Source organism: Lithobates pipiens, unplaced genomic scaffold, assembly GCF_037356315.1.
Source record: "Lithobates pipiens isolate NorthernLeopardFrog02 unplaced genomic scaffold, aLitPip1_a1.2 Scaffold_3, whole genome shotgun sequence".
NCBI classification, from domain to species: Eukaryota; Metazoa; Chordata; class Amphibia; order Anura; family Ranidae; genus Lithobates; species Lithobates pipiens.
The window spans coordinates 60,848,722-60,869,173 of NW_027507790.1; the positions used below are offsets into that span (position 1 = coordinate 60,848,722).

Sequence of the window (20,452 nt, forward strand, 5' to 3'; positions counted from 1 at the left end):
ACAGTAGACTAGCCATGTATACATTAATAAAGAGGAAGGTTATTAAGAATATAATGGTTCTATCTTTGGATGGCCACACTTAGACATCTCATCAGAAATTAGAGCGATGAGACATTTGACCACACTCACTTACTTTAGTTTTTTGCTGCTCCAGGTCCTAGGATACAAGATGCATTTTGCAATTTGTACTTCTTTTAATGTGCTGTACAGGCAGAGATTGCGTGGTAGACAGCACGTCCCCCCTCCCTCCCCACTGTTGTTCGACCATGCAGGAATGAAGGAGACAAATATCTAATGAGGCTTGAATAATGGCCCTTATCAGTGGCTCTTTGCCCTTGTCCGAAACAATTGTCATCACTAGAAATGCAGGGGGAGGGTGCGTGTCAGACACTGCACAACACAGATGCACTCACAGCAGAGCTCTGCCTGTGCTGCTCACACATATGGCAATGCATCCATGGCTGGCGTGTATGACTGACAACTGCTAATGATATCAACCTGTGCAACAGGAGTGCACAATACACAGGGGGTGATGGCAACTAAGCAATACCACTGCTCAAGAACTGATGCACCTACAAGATTTCAAGAGAGGAGCAACAGCTAGCTGGAAGATAGTAACTAAAGATGTGTTCTTCTTTCTTTGACAGTAGAGGATCACTGGAGAGACTAAAGGTGGGATTACATTAAGATATTTAGTTTATGCACCATCGTGAGAGTTCTTCTTTAAAGGAATTTTGACTGAGCATACGATTACCCTTTGAACTGGCTGATGTAGCAGAGAATGGATTATTATTTGGCTTCCTGTATCCATGGGTAAAGGAAAGGAAGAGTTTCCATCATATACATTTTCCAAAAAGCTAAAAATGATGTGTTTCTCATAATAAACAATTTTAACAGTTAGAAGCCCTTCATGACCCATTCATTAACCACATTAGGCTTGTGACTGGGGCAGAATTGGACCATATAGGGAAACTCTCAAGGTCCCTCTTACATGACGGCCAAGAAAATATCTTACCTGGAACAGGAGACTACCTATCATTTCAAATGCATTTTTGAAGATGGAAACATTTTTTGAAATTAGAGCCGGAAGGTCTTAGCGGGCCATTGCTTACTAGACCTTAGGTGTACCTTGTGTATCCTGTCTTCTTCCCTACTGTGGCTGAACTGACCAGCAAAATCACTGGTTCTGTTCAACTACCAGAAGTGTTATACTACACTAAACCTTTCTTTAAACCTCTCAAATATTGTATTTGCTTTCTTGAAAAGGAAAAGTGAGAATTGGGTGGGTTTAACCAATCATCTTTTGCATCAGCAGACATAACTATTACCACATCTGCATTTGTTTCCTTCACTCCCTACATTTGGAAATATAAGGATGTTTGTGGTTTATCATTGCCCAATATGCTTGCTATCCCCATGCGCCTGGAAACTAGTCAGTTAAGGTTGTAGCTAAACTTTTTTGTGGCTCAATACAAAATATGAACAGGACCTGTAAAGCCTCTTATTATTAACGAATATACACAATGCGTTACTCTGTATAACAGACATTAGAGGTTTTGTGAACTGATATGCATGACATGATGGTATTCCCAAAGAGCTAGACTCAGGCTTGCTTCATAGGGCTCAGAGCTCAGCCTATGTGGTACATTGACTGTCCTTGCTACCAATCTAGAACATGCCACTGTCTGACAAAAAAAAGTAAATGGGAATAGCAAAGGGGAATACCGACAACCACACATTTCTGAATATGTTACAAATTCACAAAAAAGAACTGTTTGCAGAAGAAATTCCATATCTAGGGCACCCAGCTGAAAGAGAAATGAGAAAACGGCTAAACGTGTACGCATCCAAAGACAGCTGATCTTTCTACTTCTGTAGAAAAGGGTAAACATTATATCAGTGATTACTGTACAAAGAACATATCCTACCTTTAAAAAAGAACGCTTCTCCTCGAATCTGTGCCACTGCATCAAAATGTGTGTTACATCTGTCAGGCTCATCCTTTCTTGGTCTAATAAATAGCAAAAATAAAGAAAACAGATAACTAAACGACGTGAATGTCAATATTTTCTGACAACCAAGGAACATTTGCTTCAAATTCTTGGAGTATTTGCACTGTGACAGCTAAGTATATGGGTTCAGTCATACATGGATGAAAAAAGCCAATCTCGGTACTTATTTTTTTGAGTTGAAACCATTGTGCAGTGCCTGCATTTATTATCTCATTTGAGTCACCAGGAGGGCAGATAAGCTCAGGAGACAGAAGCATCATCCGTGCAATGATTCACTTGAAGCATGAAAATGTTTGGAAAATTGATGAGAAGTGTGAATTGTGTTTTGAGATACACAAATATAATCAGAACTGTCTTGCCTGACATCTTCAATGTGAATCTTTACTTGTTATCTAATCTTATTATAGTTGTAACCAGTGTGTCCATTTTGCCTTTTCTATTTACTTTGAGTCTGGCCATATTTTTCCTAGTGATGCAATATCTGAGCATCAGTTGAGATACAGTAAATATGTTGCGTAGGGGCCAAAACAAATGACAAGTTGTAAAGGTCCCTTGGATTGGTTATAAGGATGTTCCAGCAAGTTGTAAAGTCGGCAGGATAAATATTCTATTCTTTTTCTACCCAAGATATGGAATTATCCTTTCCTGTTTAAGTGTGAAAATTTGCATTTAGGAGGAAAATTCATAGTGACTTTCATCATAGTTATGAGAATGGGTAAACTTTAGAGAGAAAAAAAATATTAATTTTCTGCAAGCATTAACCAAAAGATCTGTAATGAATCAGTTTGTATAGCTGTGTGTCACATACAGAGGAATTCACCTTAGGGCACTAGTACAGATTACATGGTGCTCATAATAATTCCAAACTGAATATGCCATTCCATTTACAAAAAGGGAATTTTAAATTCAAACTACTTTATAATAACCTCAGTCCAAAACCTTTGAGATTCATCAAATTAATTATTTTTTTTGAATACTGTTAAAAAGGGGAAAGAGATAATTGCTTTAAGAACTGTTTACAAAAAACAATGTATGCAAGAGATGGAACAAAGGGGTGATTTTTTTGTTTTATACTAGTTGTTCTTCAGCATTTCAAACAAACTACCTAACAGACTGGCTTAGAAAGCAGATCTGGACCTACTAATATCAGCAAGGAGGCCTGCAATTTATGGACCACTAGAACACACCAGGGAATATTCAATATGACCCTTGTAGAGAATAAATGTAAGGTCCTTTCTCGCTTGCACTTAGTACCAAATATGCACAAATTTTTGACGCGTCTTCGACCTTTTTCAAAAGTTACAGAAAAATTGGAATGACGTTCCAAACTAAAATCAAGAGCTTGTGAACCAGCATATACACATTGATATACAGGCATACCCCACTTTTAAGTACACAATGGGGTTTATTTACTAAAGCTGGAAAGTGCAAAATCAGGTACACTTCTGCATAGAAACCAATGAGCTTCCAGATTTTATTACCAAAGCTTAATTGAACAAGTTGGGGTTAGAAGCTCATTGGTTTTTATGCAGAAGTGAGCCTGATTTTGCACTTTCCAGCTTTAGTAAATAAACCCCCATTGTGTACTTAAAAGTGGGATATGCCTGTATACTGTAACCAACATTAATATTCCCAAAAATGCTTGGACGACCTTACTATATAAACCTATTGCTGATATTTATGACCACTCGCTACTTACGCATGTGGTCTGTGGATGACGTGACTGGAGTGAAGTTGGAGTGTTTATTTTGGCTGGCGCTCTGAGCAACAGAACAATCCTTGACCAACAGCTAAATGTAGCTATTTTGTATGTCAATGTATGTCAATGAGCCAATGAGGAAAGAGAAGGGGCAGGGCCAGGTCGCGGCTCCATGTCTGAATGGACACACAGAGCTGCGGCTGTGTCCCCATTGCAGGCTGCTTGCTGGTCACTGAACAGGAGGGAGGGGCCAAAGAGGGACAGAGAAAAAGAGGATCAGGACTGCTCTGTGCACAACCACTGCACAGAGTAAGTAAGTATGAAATGTTTGTTATTTTTAAACAAAAGAATTTAGACTTTAGTATCACTTTAAAGGTAGCCACCGGCAACCATAAAATCTACATTATTCAAGAAATGATGCATTCTTGGAAAATAATTTTAAGCACAAGAAAATTAATATATGCTATATGTGTACCTGTTAAGTCAAAATCTTTAAGCCCTTGCACACACGGTCGGAGATTCCAACGGAATGTGTCCTATCGGACCGTATTGTCAGATAATCCGACTGTGTGTGGTCTCCATTGGACTGTTTCCGTCTGAATATCCGACGACCAAGTTTTCCAACTTGTCTATAAAATTTTCCAACAACATGCTCTGATCGGACGTACTCTGATCATGTGTAGCCTACTCCGACGGACAAAGTGCCATGCATGCTCAGATCAAATTCCTAGACCAAAGCTATTGGCTACTAGCCTGAATATAGTCCTGTCATAACGAAATAACATCATCACGTAATGTACAATCGGATTTTCCGACAACTTTGTCCGACCGTGTGTATGCAACAGTTTCGGACAAAATCCGTCGGACAAAATCCAACGGATTTGGTTGTCAGAATGTCCGACCGTGTGTACAAGGGCTAACACTTGTTTTAATTGCCTAATGATTTCTAAAGCCAATGTTTCATCATGGAGCAACAACATTTAAAGTAAATGTTTCCTCAAAGAAATATGAGGGCTACATCTGTTTCTGAAAATGCTAGTCATCTGAGTGTTATCGTAATCCTCTGGCTTCAATAGTTTGAGTCACTGACCTGGAATAAGTATGAATATCAGGAAAGTAATAATTAATTAATTAAAGGAGGTCATCAATGGTAGCCATCATGCTTCTCCCAGTAAAGATTCCCATGAAAAATATTTTAGCAATCACCATAAAGCCTCCTCATGCAGGTCTATTATAGCACGTTAATGAATGAACAGGGCAAGCCTTTTTTTTATTATATGTTATTATTATTATTTTACAGGATTTACATAGCACAAACAGTTTGCTCAGCGCTTTATAATGTGAGGGCAGACAGTATGATTACAATACAATCTGATACAGGAGGAATCAGAGGGCGCTGCTCCTTAGCGCTTATATATGAGAGTTAAAAATGTAAACGTTATGCCTATCCCTTGCAGTTCCGGAAATTTTGTTAAATTTCGACATATCGCACCGTCTTTTGCATCTCTTTTTTGGATTAATTGAACATCATTTATTTAGGTAAAAGTAAAGAAAAGTGAAGTGTGGACAGTAACCCATAACATACAAACTCAAGTAGTTTAATGTAGTTAAAATAAAACAGCGGTTTTGGGTAGTTTAATGATTTTTGGTTGACTGCTAAACGTTACTGCATTGTACACATTGCTCTTTGTCCCATGACCATGAGGGATATTTCGAAAACACCCTATACGTTTATCACTTATGGATAGCCATAAACATGTAACGAGTGACTTCTTACTGGATGGTAGAACGGTTCTCTGGCAGATCAGGCAGAAATGGATGATCTTCAGCTCCAGATACCTCTGGCTTTGCTGTGGGGGACACAGATTCACGGACTCCTGGGGTGAGAGAGGGTGAAGGATTAGAGGCCATGTGGGACACTGGAACAGAAAATAAGACACAGCGTCTTCCTCAAAATCTAATTTCACAAACACTGCACCCAGACATAAAATGAAAAACGAATAATTTCACACAATAATTGGATTTTCTAGAACAAGGTTTTCCAGCTAAGCAGCTGACCCTACAAAAAGCTCACGACTTTGATGTGAATAAAAATCAGGATCAAAGGAAATGGTTTATTTGTTTGCCTACATGTATTTTTAGATGCTGTATCTATTATAACTAAGACTTCTAAAGATAAAGTGAAAGGGCTTGACAACATAAGTTACTCAATTTTAACATTTGTGTATAAATCTGTACACATCTTAGAAGCCTCTCAGACCTGAAAATAGGCTCAATCACAATGCTTTAACACCAGCCTAAGCACCATATTTTTAGCCACTGTAATCTTCCAATTTAAGTTGATTCAACTAAAAATAGTTGAAACTTATGCCCCGTACACACGAGCGGACTTTTCAACATCCAAAGTCCGTCAGACCGAGTCCGTCAGACTATCCGATCGTGTGTGGGCTGCAACGGACTTTAGCTTCGCAAAAGTCTGACGGACTTTAGAAATGAAGCATGCTTCAAATTTTCCCGACGGAACTCCGCCGGACCCGGTCCCCTTCGAAAAATTCGCTCGTGTGTGTGCTACTCCGACGGACTAAAACCGACGCTAGGGCAGCTATTGGCTAATGTCTATGAACTTCCTACGTCGAATCCAGTCGTACGTCATCACGTTCGACTCCGTCGGAGTTTGGTGTGATGGTGTGTGGTCAAGTCCGTTCGGTCGAAAAGTCCGCCAGAACTCCGTCGGAACTCCGTCGGAACTCCTTTGGAGGTCTGTCAGACTTAATCCCTCTCGTGTGTACGGGGCATAAGGATGCCTGTCCTGGTGTGCTAGCTTTGCGAATTGAGCTTAATGTGTGAAATGAAAGGGAGCAATATGTTCCAATACCATTTTTTTTCAGTAATACTATATCAAATGCCACTTTTAAATCAAAACTAAACTGATTTAATGGTTTAACGGTATCCCAAAAGTTACATTTAAGGCATGCCGTGAATAACAAACATCACAGTTGCTTTTCCTCTCAACTGGAAGCGCTTCCTGTTACTAAAGCCCTCCCACTGTGAGCTGCAGTATCTGGGAGGGGGAACATGTGAGACACAAATAATGGAGTATTTGGCTCAGTCAGTGAAAGTGAAAAAAAGTAATTTTTTTTTACTTTATGAGGCTTGTAAATCTGGATCTGGTACTTCTTGAGACTGTCATAAGGGAACCTTTAGTTGTATTTTAATCACACTGCACCAATCCAGTGCACTTCTGTGCAGCCAGAAGCAGAAAGACTGATCGGTCACACTCTACAATTTTTTACATTTATCTTAGACTCTTTTTTTTTTTTTTTAGCATACAGCTTTTTATTTGATCTAAGTGGGAGACTTTATCTGTAAGCAGGGCTGGGACCAGGGAAAGAAGTGCTGTGTGGTTCTGTGGAGGAGGAGATTCTGGGAACTTGTCAGTGTTCCGTTCTCCATCTGAATGACGAGAGTGACCATGCTGCTATCTCAGGCATTTGGAGAATGAAGCACAGAGTGGGACTGCAGCAGCTGCTGGATGGAGGATTCTACTCTCTCCTCCAGTGGAGGCTGGTGGTATATTTTTTGGGGGGGGGGGGCAGCAAACCATGCACCCACAGCCGCCCCCCCCCCCAAGTTGGGTCACCCGCGCCCCCTGGTTGGTCAGTCACCAGCCCCATACTTACCTCATTCATCGGACACTGCTTCCTCCGGGCAATGGCTTTCCCTGCATCTCCTCCGCATCATGACGGCTTCCACCGTGTGTCTCCTCTCTCCTCCTCTTAAGCGACCAATAGGTTCGGGTCTCCTTTCGGGCTAATCAGGTGACGGGTCTCATTACCTGCTTCCTGATTGGCTGGGAGGAGAATTAGGAAGACAATAGCGAATATTGAATTGCTATTGTTACATCACTGGGTGGGCTCGGGCGCAATGCTCTGCGCCCCGAGTCCACCCTTTTTTGAAGCCTATTAAAACCTCTGGCTCTAATCACGTGTTTAAAAAACAAAACAAAAAAACCCCCATTGGAATTCATGCGTCTGGGGCCCAGATGTAGTTTAGGGGTCGGACGCATGGATAAGGGGGTGGCGCTCATGAGCTCTGCATTATTGGCCACCTCTGCTCTCCTCACTCCAACAGTAACCTGATGTGCATGGGAGAAAGTAGGCAGAATAGCCACTGGCTGAGAGAATATATACATAAATGAGAGAAAAACCTGACTACCATAGAGAGGAAGAAGAGGAGATGAGGGTGGGTAGAACCCACTGGTGTAAACCCATACTCTGGCTGGTGCCAATGGGAAGGTGGGAGATTTAAGAGAAGAAGCTGCTTGCCTTCTCAAGGAGGACAGGGGGAACATGAGGGCTCCCTGAGTAAACAGAGACATACAGGAAGTAGGCAAGGAAGGTGCTTGAGGTTTTTTGTCTTTTACTTCTTTTTTAGAAATGGACACTATATCTTTCATTATTGAAAAGGTAGTAGTACTCTAATTAGGAATACGTTTTAGTGCCACTTTACCACGGAATGCAGTGCAGGAAACCTGCCTTCTGTGCGTGTTTCCTGCATAGCAATTTAAATGCAGTGGGTCTTCGATCTACTGCAGGTGTCAATAGGTCCCAAACAACCAATGTTAATTTTGTAGACTAAAATATTTTCATCTACTAAATTAACATGATTTTAGTAGACTAAAATAAGACTAAAACTTAAATGGTATTTTAGTCAAAAGACTATAACTAAAATGAAATCTAAATTTGACATCAAAATTAACACTGCACTACCACATAAGAATAAGTAGGGGAACCTACTAAGCTGCTGAAAGAAAAAAAAAGTAAGGCCCCTTTCACACCACACCGCCCATAGCGTGGGCGGCAAAACGCAGCTATTTTTTGCGGCGTTCTACCGCCGGATGTGCGGCGGATTTCGGCCACTAGCGGGGCACTTTTACCCCCCGCTAGCGGCCAAGAAAGGGTTAAAACTGCTGGCAATACACCGCAATAGCGGCGTTTTGCCGGCGGTATTACAGCACTGCCCCATTGATTTCAATGGGAAGCAGCGGCGGAGGAGCGGTAAACACACCGCTCCTTCACCGCTCCAAAGAAGCTGATGGCAGGACTTTTCCCTGACGTCCTGCCAACGCACCGCTGCAGTGTGAAAGCCCTCGGGCTTTCACACTACAAACAATGGTGCAGCTTTTTTAGGGCGGATTGCAGGCGCTATTTCTAACGCTATAGCACCTGCAAAACGCCCTGATGTGAAAGGGGTCTAAGAGAAAGGCTTTTCTATTTTTTTCATAATATTTAATGCTGGTAATATATTCAGGTAATATGTGCAATGGCATTAGAGTCAATAGACTTCAAAAGGTTTTTTTTCTTTTTTATATTTTAAGTTGCATTTGATTTTTCAAAAAGCAATACTTTTGTTTGTTTATGAAACTGTTTTATTTATAATGACATTATACAGTATATATCTCAACAGCTAACTCTGTGTCTGTAGTGCATGTTCAAACCTGCCAGAAGATCCACCAACTCAGCAAGGGATTTCCCCATCAGTCACTCACTACTGAAACCCTGCATTCTGTTTCTATGTTAACCTCTTCCCGCCCGCCCTATAGCCGAATGACGGCCATAGAGCGGGCGCTTTCGTCCGGGAGGCCGTCCATGGACGTCCTGTTGTTTACTTCCGCAATCCATGAGATGAACAGCTGCAGCGGCCGTAAGTGTAAAAAAAAAAAAAAAAAGTTAACAAAAGTGCCATCCTCCCCCAGTGCCATCCTCCCCCAGTGCCATCTGCCCCCAGTGCCATCCGCCCCAGTGCCATCCACCCCAGTGCCATCCACCCCAGTGCCATCCTGCCCCAGTGCCATCCACCCCAGTGCTACCTGCCCCCAGTGCCACCTGTTAGTGCTATCTGTCCCCAGTGCCACCTGTTAGTGCTATCTGTCCCCAGTGCCACCTGTTGTCAGTGCCACCTGTTGTCAGTGCCATTTGTCCCCAGTGCCATCTGTCATCAGTGCCACGTATAAGTGCCATCTGTCATCAGTGCCATGTGTCATCAGTGCCACATAGTGCCATCTGTCATCAGTGCCACATATTAGTGCCATTTGTCATCAGTGCCACCTGTCAGTGTCACGTGCCATCTGTTGTCAGTGTCACGTGTCATCAATGCCACTTATCAGTGCCATCTGTCATCAGTGTCACGTGCCATCGGTGCCACGTATTAGTGCCATCTGTCATCGGTGGCACTTATTACTGCCACATATTAGTGCCATCTGTCATCAGTGCCACGTATTAGTGCCATCTGTCATCAGTGCCACGTATTAGTGCCACGTGTCATCAGTGCCACGTATAAGTGCCACGTGTCATCAGTGCCATGTATAAGTGCCATCTGTCATCAGTGCCACATATTAGTGCCATCTGTCATCAGTGCCACGTATAAGTGTCATCATTGCCACGTATCAGTGCCATCTGTCATCAGTGCCACGTGTCATTGTCCTGGTGCTCCAGGGCCTTCAAAAGTGTAATAGGTAGTCAACAAGTTAGATGTGTAATTTATGCTCCTAGAACACATGATGGCACTCCCTGCATGTTGGGCCTCTCTATGTGGCCAGGCTGTGAAAAAGTCCCACACATGTGGTATTGTAATACTCAGGAGGAGTAGCACCGTTTTTTTCTTGGGGGTGTCATTTGTGGTATACACATGCCACGTGAGAGAAATAACCTATTACAATGACAATTTTGTGGAAAAAAAAATGAAAAATCTTAATTTTGCAAAGAATTGTGGGAAAAAAATGACAACATCAAAAAGCTCACCATGCCTCTTACTAAATACCTTGGAATGAGATCAGATGTGATCAATTTTGTGCGATTCGCACCACAGCTTGTAGTCTCTCTAACTTTCACAAAGACCAAATAATATCCACTAATTTGGGTTATTTTTACCAAAGATATGTAGCAGTATAAATTGTGGCCAAAATTTATGAAGAAAAATTAATAATTTGCATAATTCTGTCACAGAAACAAAGAAATATGCGTTTTTTTTCAAAATTTTCGGTCTTTTTTCTAAATTTTTGGTCTTTTTTCTTTTATAGCGCAAAAAATAAAAACCCCCGAGGTGATCAAATACCACCAAAAGAAAGCTCTATTTGTGGGAAAAAAAGGACAAAAAATTCATTTGGGTACAGTGTTGCATGACTGAGTAATTGTCATTCAAAGTGTGAGAGCACCGAAAGCTGAAAATTGGTCTGTGCAGGAAGGGTCTTTAAGTGCCCAGTAAGCAAGTGGTTAACCAAGGCCAATATTCAGCACAATAAAAACTACACACAATTTTTGCACTTTTTTTCTTGCTCAGAAGAGCCAAACTTTTGATCCTGCACACAGGCCCTATTACTTTCTATGCCACTGTTACCTCATATTTTATGGCAAGATAGAATGTTACATATTTCAGTGCAGTCTCCTGCATACCACAACTTACTCTACCCCTACCTAATTGGTGTGTGTGTGTGTGTGTGTGTGTGTGTGGGGGGGGGGGGGCAGCACAGTTTGGCATCTTCACCCTAGGCACTGAATTACCTTGCCGGCTGTATTTCCTTTGTAATTATGGTTAAATATTACTATTTCCTTTTTAATATTTAATATGTCCCAACTTTCTGTGGTGATAATATCTTTTAGTGATAAGTACGCAGGCAAAAAATACACTCCTACCATGCCTTCAAGTTACGAAGACCATGAAGAATTGATGAGCAAATAAATGACTGGTTAAACCCACAAGTGTGATTTTTATTTTGTATAACTCCCTTAAAAATAAGCAAACATGTGGAGCTTGGATGAAGTTCAATGTACTATAACACATCTAGTAGTTGAAGGGTAATTTTTTTTTACCTGTGTTCTACCTGTGGAAAGCAACAAGACAACAGAAGGGGAAAGAGGAATGGAGGGCAGCTTGGTTTCAAATAAGGGACTATTCTATTTTGTGTTGTCTATCACTGACCAATTTAAAAGTCATTAAACAAAAGAATCTGGCACAATACTCTTATTAGCTGGTGGGGCTGTTGCATACTCCTAAGTTTTTTCTCTTTTGTGTTCTATTCAGGTTGCTACAGATAGTAAATCTGTTATTAGAGCACTTTACCATTGCAAGCAAAATATTTATTTAAACATTTACCATACAGCTGCCATATTCTAACTTTGTCATCATAAGGTAGATTATACTTCAGAGGGTCACCCACTGGTCCTTGATAATAAGGTCTCATTATTGATTCCATATCAGAAATATGTGTAAGACCAATTGCATGGCCAAACTCGTGCACTGCTACAGCAAACAGGTCCATGCCATTGACATCTGGAAAGAGAGAGAAAACAGGCTGTGTTAGGACTTAGTTGACTGTTCTGAGTGAAGATTCTCATCTAACACTTATCACTTAACATTGTAAACTGCATCTAAAAAAAACATACATACAAGCTACATAGATGCTACCTGCAGGGAAAAGGGCATGAAATCTAGAGATATACTGTGGAATTCATACTGTATATCAACCTTTCCTTTAGTATCCATCCACATTGTTGCATCCTGAGTCATCCAATAATCAGTGAAAGTAAATTAACATTGAAGGGAAATAAGGGGGTGGTTAGAAGTAGGATGAGCAAGGCCAAACTAAACATTTTCAAGAAACAACTCAAACACACCACTGAAGCCCACCTTAGGTTATTCAGTTTCACATTTCATTATAAACTAGAACATTGTTTGCTTCAACCAATTCACTCCTGCATGATCTCTATCTATTATAACACACTCCTAGGGACTGGCTCCCCTATACTTTCCAAGATTCAGGGGAAATGGCACAAAGATATCCTTGATATTTCAGAACATTACTGGCAGGAATTCTCCAAATCATATTTTGATACTGCTATCTCTACTAGAGAAAAACGTATTCAATAGCAATATTTTCAATGAATTTATTACACACATTTTTATTTGTTTCAAATGCACAAAAGAGACACATCTCTTGGCCATAAATGTCAAAAAGATAGTGGCGACCACTTCCATATGATCTGGACCTGTGACAATGTTAGACTTTTCTGGTCCCAGATAATGCCTTTATTTCCTCTTATTTTGACATTCCGAATATGTGTAGCCTGAAATGGTGTCTCTTGGGGATCTAGATACTCCCACCTCCAAAAAAAAATTCTTACACCTACTTCTGTTCTATGCAAGGAAAACTGTGGCCCTCCAATGGATATGTACTGTTTCCCTCTGACTTAGTTTGTGGAAAAAAATTATTAATCAAACAAACCTTTGTATAAGCTAACATGTGAGGAGAGTATATTCCTTGAAGTTTAAGAAAATGTGGAGGGAATGGCTGGCTACTGCCGATACCTGTGACACATCTACTCTGTTACCATAGCTCCTGAGTCTGGGGACCTATTTAAGCCTTTATTAAGAATTAAACATGTAGCAAGAAAACACGACACCCGATTTCTTTCTTACACTTTTATCCTTCGTTTGTAAAGACACTACACAGTGTATGTTTCAAATCTGTTCATAAATATACTAGTTTGGGTGTTACTGTGGATAAGTTACAAATACGTAAAATCTTATTAGAACAATATCCTAGGGCCCTCTGATGTATGTACAAAATAAGAGGGCTAACTTTTTTTCCTGCAATCATTTTCCACATGGGCAGTATATGCATATATGTAGCAGACATCAGTTGTCAACACTAATATCTGCTGGCTACATCTAATCATGATAAATTCAATAACTGTCCAATACTTTGTGTATGGGGGAGGGGGACTATCTGATACTGTTAGTTATAAGGCATCATGATCTATCTAGAAAATAAACTGTGATGATACCAACTACTTGGTGCTACTATTTCACAGCCATTAAATACGCATCATGATGTTTATAACAGAATAAAAACTTCCTAACACACGTGGACCTGCAGCAGAAAACTCTGTACTTAATTGTATATTTTCTTACCCTGACATACCTGATGATCGGAATGTCCAAGACTCTTCATCATCAAAATGGGTATCACCAGAAGTGTGATGATCACCAGGAAAAAAAGCATGAGCCACTGTACCACCCGGTCCATCAAACGGATAGCCATCGTTGTGATCTGCCCTGGAGAAGTCAATCTGAATATCTGCATTGTTCCCAGCCACTTCATGGAAGTTCAATGGGGTGATGTCACTCCATACTTTCAAGGCATAGTACATAAGAGCCCTCACGGTATCATGACCCAGTGATGATTCTTTTGGGAATGTTCTAACCCTAAGGAATATTAATGCAGGTACAAGGTTATTTTCCCTTCATTAGCTGCCTTTTAAATGTACAGTCATATAACTAGTTATAGTTAGATTCATATCAGTCAGAGGTGCACAGTTTACAGGCTAGGATTCTAGAATGCATATGTACAACAGTTATGACATTTACTATACATTATACTGAGAATAAACAGAACAGAATGTGGGTGCTTCAACTTAAAAAAAAAAAAAACAAGACCATTGGTTTAATATAGTGGAGGTATTTAAAGAACTCTCCTAGTTAACATTTTGCCAGTCTTGTGATATGTGTACAGTATACCAGTTACACAACTAGATACAATCTTGAGGTCACCAAGAAAACTAAATTGGTGGCTACCCTGGGTGGCATGTGTAGAGGCAAGGGGCTTAATAATATAACGTTGTGGTTTAATGCATTGACTAAATGCTATTAGACTTGACTATTGGTTAAATGTGATATGGTCAAACTCCTACCTTATTGGAGGTATTTTGTCAAGAGTTGCTTCCCTTCCTTATCTCTTTAACTACTTCTTCCTTATTTTTTTACCTTACTTCCCTTTTCCGCAATCTCCCGATTTCATTACTTCACCCCCTGCCCCTAATTGCATTTTTATTTTTCCTCTCTTCTCCCGCCACGGACACCTTTATAATATAATCAAACTCTTAGTTTGAGAATTCTGTCAATTGTATTGTTTATGAGCTTAATTAATGTTGGCTTATGTCTAATGATGTAATAGACTTACCCTGTATAATATAAGGCCTTCCATGTAGACGTGCCTATTGCTATTTTGCAGAACTGTACACACATTCTTTGGACATTATGATGTTCCCTTTTTATATGATTGTGTGTGCCACATCTGTTTTACTTTGTACTGTTTTATAAACTAATAAAAATAAACATCTGTTAAAAAAAGTGGTGGCTACCCTTTTTGTAATGTTATTTTGTGGTAGTGAGAAACATCAATGTAATGTAAATTCAGTGCACAGAGCAAATAGCACATTTAAGTGCTGCAGTGCAAAGTGCGTGCCAACAGGGAGATGAGCTAATAAATATGCTCGTTCTCCTTTCACTGTCCAGTGATAGGATGGGGGTAGGAGAGAGACCTGCAGGGGAAAGTGAAACTGCAGCAGAGAAAGGTCAGCTCCCCCACCCTGCCACACATAGCTGTGCTTGGTGGCAGAGCTGTGTTAATCTTAGTACCAGGTGGACAGAAATAACACCATTTTTTCAGATAAAATACTTGTATTTGATCTCTGTATTTAACTTTTAGCCCTGCCTTAAATTGCAGAAACTTGAAAGTTTGAATTTTATATTACTCAGTTTATAAATATAACTTGAAATCAATGGCTACAATAAAGCACAACTGTTGGTAATGCATGTTCTATAAATTTGAATACCAATATGCTATTTAAGCATTTAAGCATTCAAAGGCCAAGCTGGATATATTGTAATTTGATTGTTGTAATTAGTAAAATGCATATCACAATTACTTTTGGAAAGTATAAATTATACACAAAGTAAAATTCACGAAAAAGATTATAATCACAAACTGGCAACAACAACAAGTACAGCAAATGACATGTAAACCGATGGAAGTTCTAGACCTTTGTTCTTTAATTGCATTGTGCGTCTTTTCATCGCCACATAAGGTATTATCATGTCTGCCATGTCATTCAATGAAAACATATCTTTGACATAAGTGTTGGTTTTCCAAATAGGTCTATCAACATATTGCATGTTGTGTGTTCTGGCATGGGTTACCTGTCTGGACCTTTCCTCATCGCTGTTATTATGGAATTGCTACTAGGATCATGAAGGTGAATTTAAAACCATTATGACATTTTCCTTCACAAACATCCAATATTTTTTGATAAGCCACATAAGCTATGCATAACAGCAGAGGTACTAAAAAAAAAAGCACTCTGTTTTCTTTGTGCATAAATATAAATATGTTATTCAAATATAAAAAAATGTAATACAAGTTCTGTTTCTGCTATCTGTGATCTAATTTATTTTTTTGTTTACTTTGCCCATATTAGGATAACTTCTTTTAACCAATAAGCAATAGTACGTACTGCGGGGGTTATTTACTAAAGGAAAATCCACTTTGCGCTACAAGTACAAACTACAAGTGCAAAGTGCACTTGAAATTGCACTTGGAAGTGCAGTCGCTGTAGATCCGAGGGGGACATGCAAGGAAAATAAAAAACAATATTTTTTTTTTAACCACAGTTAAGAAATTCATCCTCAAAATCAGCAGATCTTCCCCTCATTTCAGATATACCCCTCACATTTATAGCACCTGCACTTCTAAGTGCACTTTCAGTGCAATTTCAAGTGCACTTTCCACTTGTAGTTTGTACTTGTAGTGCAAATTGGATTTGCCTTTCATAAATAACCCCCTCTGTTCCTACCTTCTTTTTCCCAGCCTTCTAATCTCAAATGTTACATTACTTTACAACACTTGTAGATATAGAGGCCAGGAAGAGTTTGTTTTAAAGCTCAGTGACTGCTTGTGAAAATGATATAAATACCTGAGTTCATTTTAAAGTAGAACTATGGGCGTCTGTGTCCCACTGGAGAGATTTCCATTCACTTCCTGTCCCATAGCCAAAAGAGGAAGTGAGAGGAAATCCCTGCACAAGAACCAGTGTTCCCATAGGAAGATTTCCCCTCTATTACAGTTCTGGAGATAACCCAAATTTCTGGATTTTCTTTTATTTTCGCTTTCAATGATAATGGTAAACAGGACAAATAGAGAGGCTGAATCTCCCTATTGGGGACACAGACATCAATAAAAACTGACAGGAGTTCTAATCCACCTCCCTCTATCCAAAACTAAAAAAAAGTTTTGACCTTAGCTATAATTTAATAATTTTTCACTACTGGTTATTACAATATATTTGTAGAAGGGAGTAGGGTGGTGTTTTTTTTTTCTGTAAAGACCCTTTAACACCAGTGGACCGACTGGGTTGCCCTGTCCATTTTTCAAGTGGACCTGATCGGACCACCTATTGTTCTCTATGTGGTGATGGATATCCATTCCGATAAAATCTGATAAAAACAGACTAATGGGGAAACGTTTGCCATCCGTCGGGAGGATTGGATGACAATCGGATGGAAATGGACATGCAGTTTACATCCGACCGCCCCAGCGGGCTGTGTCTGTGTCCACGAGTGGACACGGACCTGTTATCCCCCTGTTCAGTGGGGATCAGTGCACAGATCCCCTGCTGAGCAAGCAGATCTGCTTTGACGAATCCACACTGTCTGAAAGGGGCCTACGATTCCAATATTTCCCTCCGATAAGGCGCACCATCATTTGTGTGGCGATTCAATAAAATATAGTAAAGTGCAGTTGCAATGCGCAGTAACGTATCCAGATGACGTTGAAGCCTGATTTTGCCTGAATATTTTTTTAAAGTTAGAACAAGGTCTGTCTCATTTATTCAAAGATCATGTTTCATCTGTGGAAGCTATAGAATAGTTTTTTTGAATGGAGGAGTTGTGAAGAAAGGGCAGGCATAGTCAGCGCTTTTGACAGGGGCATATGATGGTTGCCCTGGCCCATAAAACCCTCTACGGCACATGAGGGGTGGGCGGGGGTATCAGAGGAAAAAACCTCAGCCAGCAGCACAAAGGTCACTACTCATTGACTATAAGTAATATGTGCTGATTAAAAAAAAAATAATATTGGACTAAACTTAGGTTTTAAAAATCTAGCATGCAAAAACAACATGGAGTTATGAAAATTGATGTAACAATGTTTATGGGTTGCTGCTCCTTCAAGACTGCGATTGCACTTTGAATTGAATTCTTGAATAAGGCCAGTTGAATCCTACCTAAAAATTATTTCTCTGACAATGTATAGACCATATCAGTGCTTAAACAAAAATAGGAATAGGTTCACAAATGACACAAAACAAAGTATTTGAGAATTTCCTCACGTTTCATTGTTTGTAAAAATCTGCGGCTTGTGTATAAGAAAGAGTCGTACAGCCCTACCAACGAATCCAAGGACACTGGAAATCACCTTGGAGTTCCACCTTCTGTATAAAAGCAACAGGCCTGAGGCCTAGTGCTTTTATGTGAGCAAGGAGTCCTTGGTGATTACTCATATTCTTTTTAAACCACATTAGGGGTTACATTATACTCTATTATAAATATTTAATTTTGCTTATATCAGTTCCAGTTATTTATGGGGAGATGCATAATGGGGATGCATTATTCCACAAATATTAAACATTTATAGGTAGGATCAGTTATTTCCATTTATTTATTTGGCACAGGTAAAAAGCATTGGTGCTTTTATATATGAAGTTCTGCTGTATAAGAAAAAAAAAGAAAAAAAAGCAAAGTGACCTAGACAACAGATTTGTATTTGGCCCTGCACAGCATGTCAAGTTATCTTTCATCATAATGTATGTACTTTATGTTGTTCTTTCAAAGAGACTCCATATAGTGCAGAGGCTTTTTCACTCGGCAGCAAAATATTAAAATGTCCTTTTGTAAGTGCATTGATGGTCGATGCCACTAGGGGGCACTCATATCAAATGAATGATTACAGAAACGTGTTCTGCTCTCTCTTTTACAGTGCATCCAGTAACAGCACACAGCCAAGTACATTCAGTTTTCTAACAGTATAAACACACCGTTAAAAGACTTCAGTAAAATATGTCAGCTGCCTAATGGTAAAGAAAAACCTGTACTGAGAGAAGTAAGGAAATTGACGCTTCTGATAAAAATGCTAGCTACCCAGCTGATTCAATGGTTTTATCACTACTTTGAGACACTGCCTTAGAATAAACAAGCAGATCGGGCATTCTGAAAGCACTGACGTCATGCTTTTTTTTTTTTTTTTTTGGATAACATGTTTAGCATTAAAGCTGACAGCCAGGCAACTAGCATTTTTAAAGGTCCTTTAACCTTCCTGGTGGTATGATTATGTCAGATTTTTTATGCTAAAAGCGGTACATTGTTTTGCATGGACATTTGGCATTTTATATGGTAGGCCTGTAATTCTTTGGAATAACTCACTTAAATCTGTCCAAACAAGTCTAGTAGACATCCCGGGTATGATAACATTTGAAACACAAAATAATAATTTACAATATAATAAATAGCTATAAATAATCATCACAAATAATAATAATAAAATGTATTCAATATGTAATCAACTCAAAAACAATGTCATTTGCTCAGTTGCAGAATTGTCGCTGTAATTACTTTCAGTGTTTGATGACGAATTTCCCCACGAATCATTATCACTGAATTCTGCAAGTGATTCTAATTTATTATCGCTGTTTTCTATCTGGTCTAAAACCACTTTTGACATAAAGGGACACTTTTTGGTTGCCATGAACAATCTCAAGTTTCCAGGCAGAAAAAACAGTATATATAATATAGTGCACGCGGGGCACTGGGCAAACCACTAGGGACAAAAGGGAGGTGAAATTATTTGAAACAGCAATGATTAGTTTACTGTATGTGTTATACACTTTTTGAATTTCCTGCCGGGCTCCATCCCCGTGCTTCGCATCGCTCGCAGGGAATGGAACCTGGCATACAGTACATCAGGCAGAACACACAGCCTCTGCACACAGTGAGGAGACATCTCAGGATCCAGGGGACAAGGTAAGTTACTTTCCCTAGATACTGCAATGCAGCCATGAGTGTGGCTCAGGGTTACCGCTCTTGGAATGGAAAATTTACCCCGAGCTACACTCGGGAATATGGCTAAGAAGGTTAAAATTACACTAAACTATATCTTTAATCTCCAAAAATGATCCATACAAATCCACTACTTTTAGTAGGTGAGGTTGGAAAAAGACGCAAGTCCATCAAGTCCAACCCATGTGTGTGATTATATGTCAGTATTAAATTGTATATCCCTGTATGTTGCGGTCGTTCTGATGCTTATCTAATAGTTTCTTGACACTATCGATAATCCCCGCTGAGGGGGGGGCGTGGCCAAGATGGCAACCAGCTAGGACGTGTTTGCAGAGAGCTCCGCACCTGGCAGGCTATTTATCCGGCATTTAGGGACATATATCTCTCCCCGTGGGCCGGTGAAGCGGTGGTGAGGCTCGGGGATGCGCAGGGGTAGCTCCGGTTCCCATAGGAAGAAGCACACGGTCCCGGGAACCCCGCCGGGAACTCCGCTACAGACCCGCGCGGCACGCGGGCAGGCCTACACCAACATGGCGTCTCAAACGGACCACGCTGACAAGCCACCGATGGGTGATGATCAATTTCAAGCTCTTATGCAAGCGATCACTGGTTGCCAGACTACCCTAACCACTAAGATAGAGCAGATACAGCTCGACATGGGGCTTATCCGGCGAGATATGGATAAACACCGGGAGCGGCTTGCCGAGGTGGAGCGGAGGGTTGGAGACGTGAAAGATGTTACCCGCGACCATGATGCCTCCCTCCGTACCCTGCAGGTGCGGGTGAAGGCGCTGGA

At 40.2% G+C, this 20,452-nt stretch overlaps 1 protein-coding gene across 2 annotated transcripts in view; it reads right to left on the bottom strand.

Annotated features, from left to right (window-relative positions):
* Window positions 1-20,452, bottom strand: part of MMP17 (matrix metallopeptidase 17) — a 210,310-nt gene that overhangs the window by 27,701 nt on the left and 162,157 nt on the right. The window contains exons 4-7 of one of the 2 annotated variants that reach the window (XM_077461772.1): window positions 13,691-13,974; window positions 11,863-12,039; window positions 5,489-5,630; window positions 1,929-2,011 (exon numbers count right to left, since the gene is read on the bottom strand). In XM_077461772.1, the coding sequence (XP_077317898.1) occupies window positions 1,929-2,011; window positions 5,489-5,630; window positions 11,863-12,039; window positions 13,691-13,974 (686 nt within the window). The remainder of the gene's footprint in view (window positions 1-1,928; window positions 2,012-5,488; window positions 5,631-11,862; window positions 12,040-13,690; window positions 13,975-20,452) is intronic. The other variant, XM_077461773.1, reaches the window with a different exon arrangement.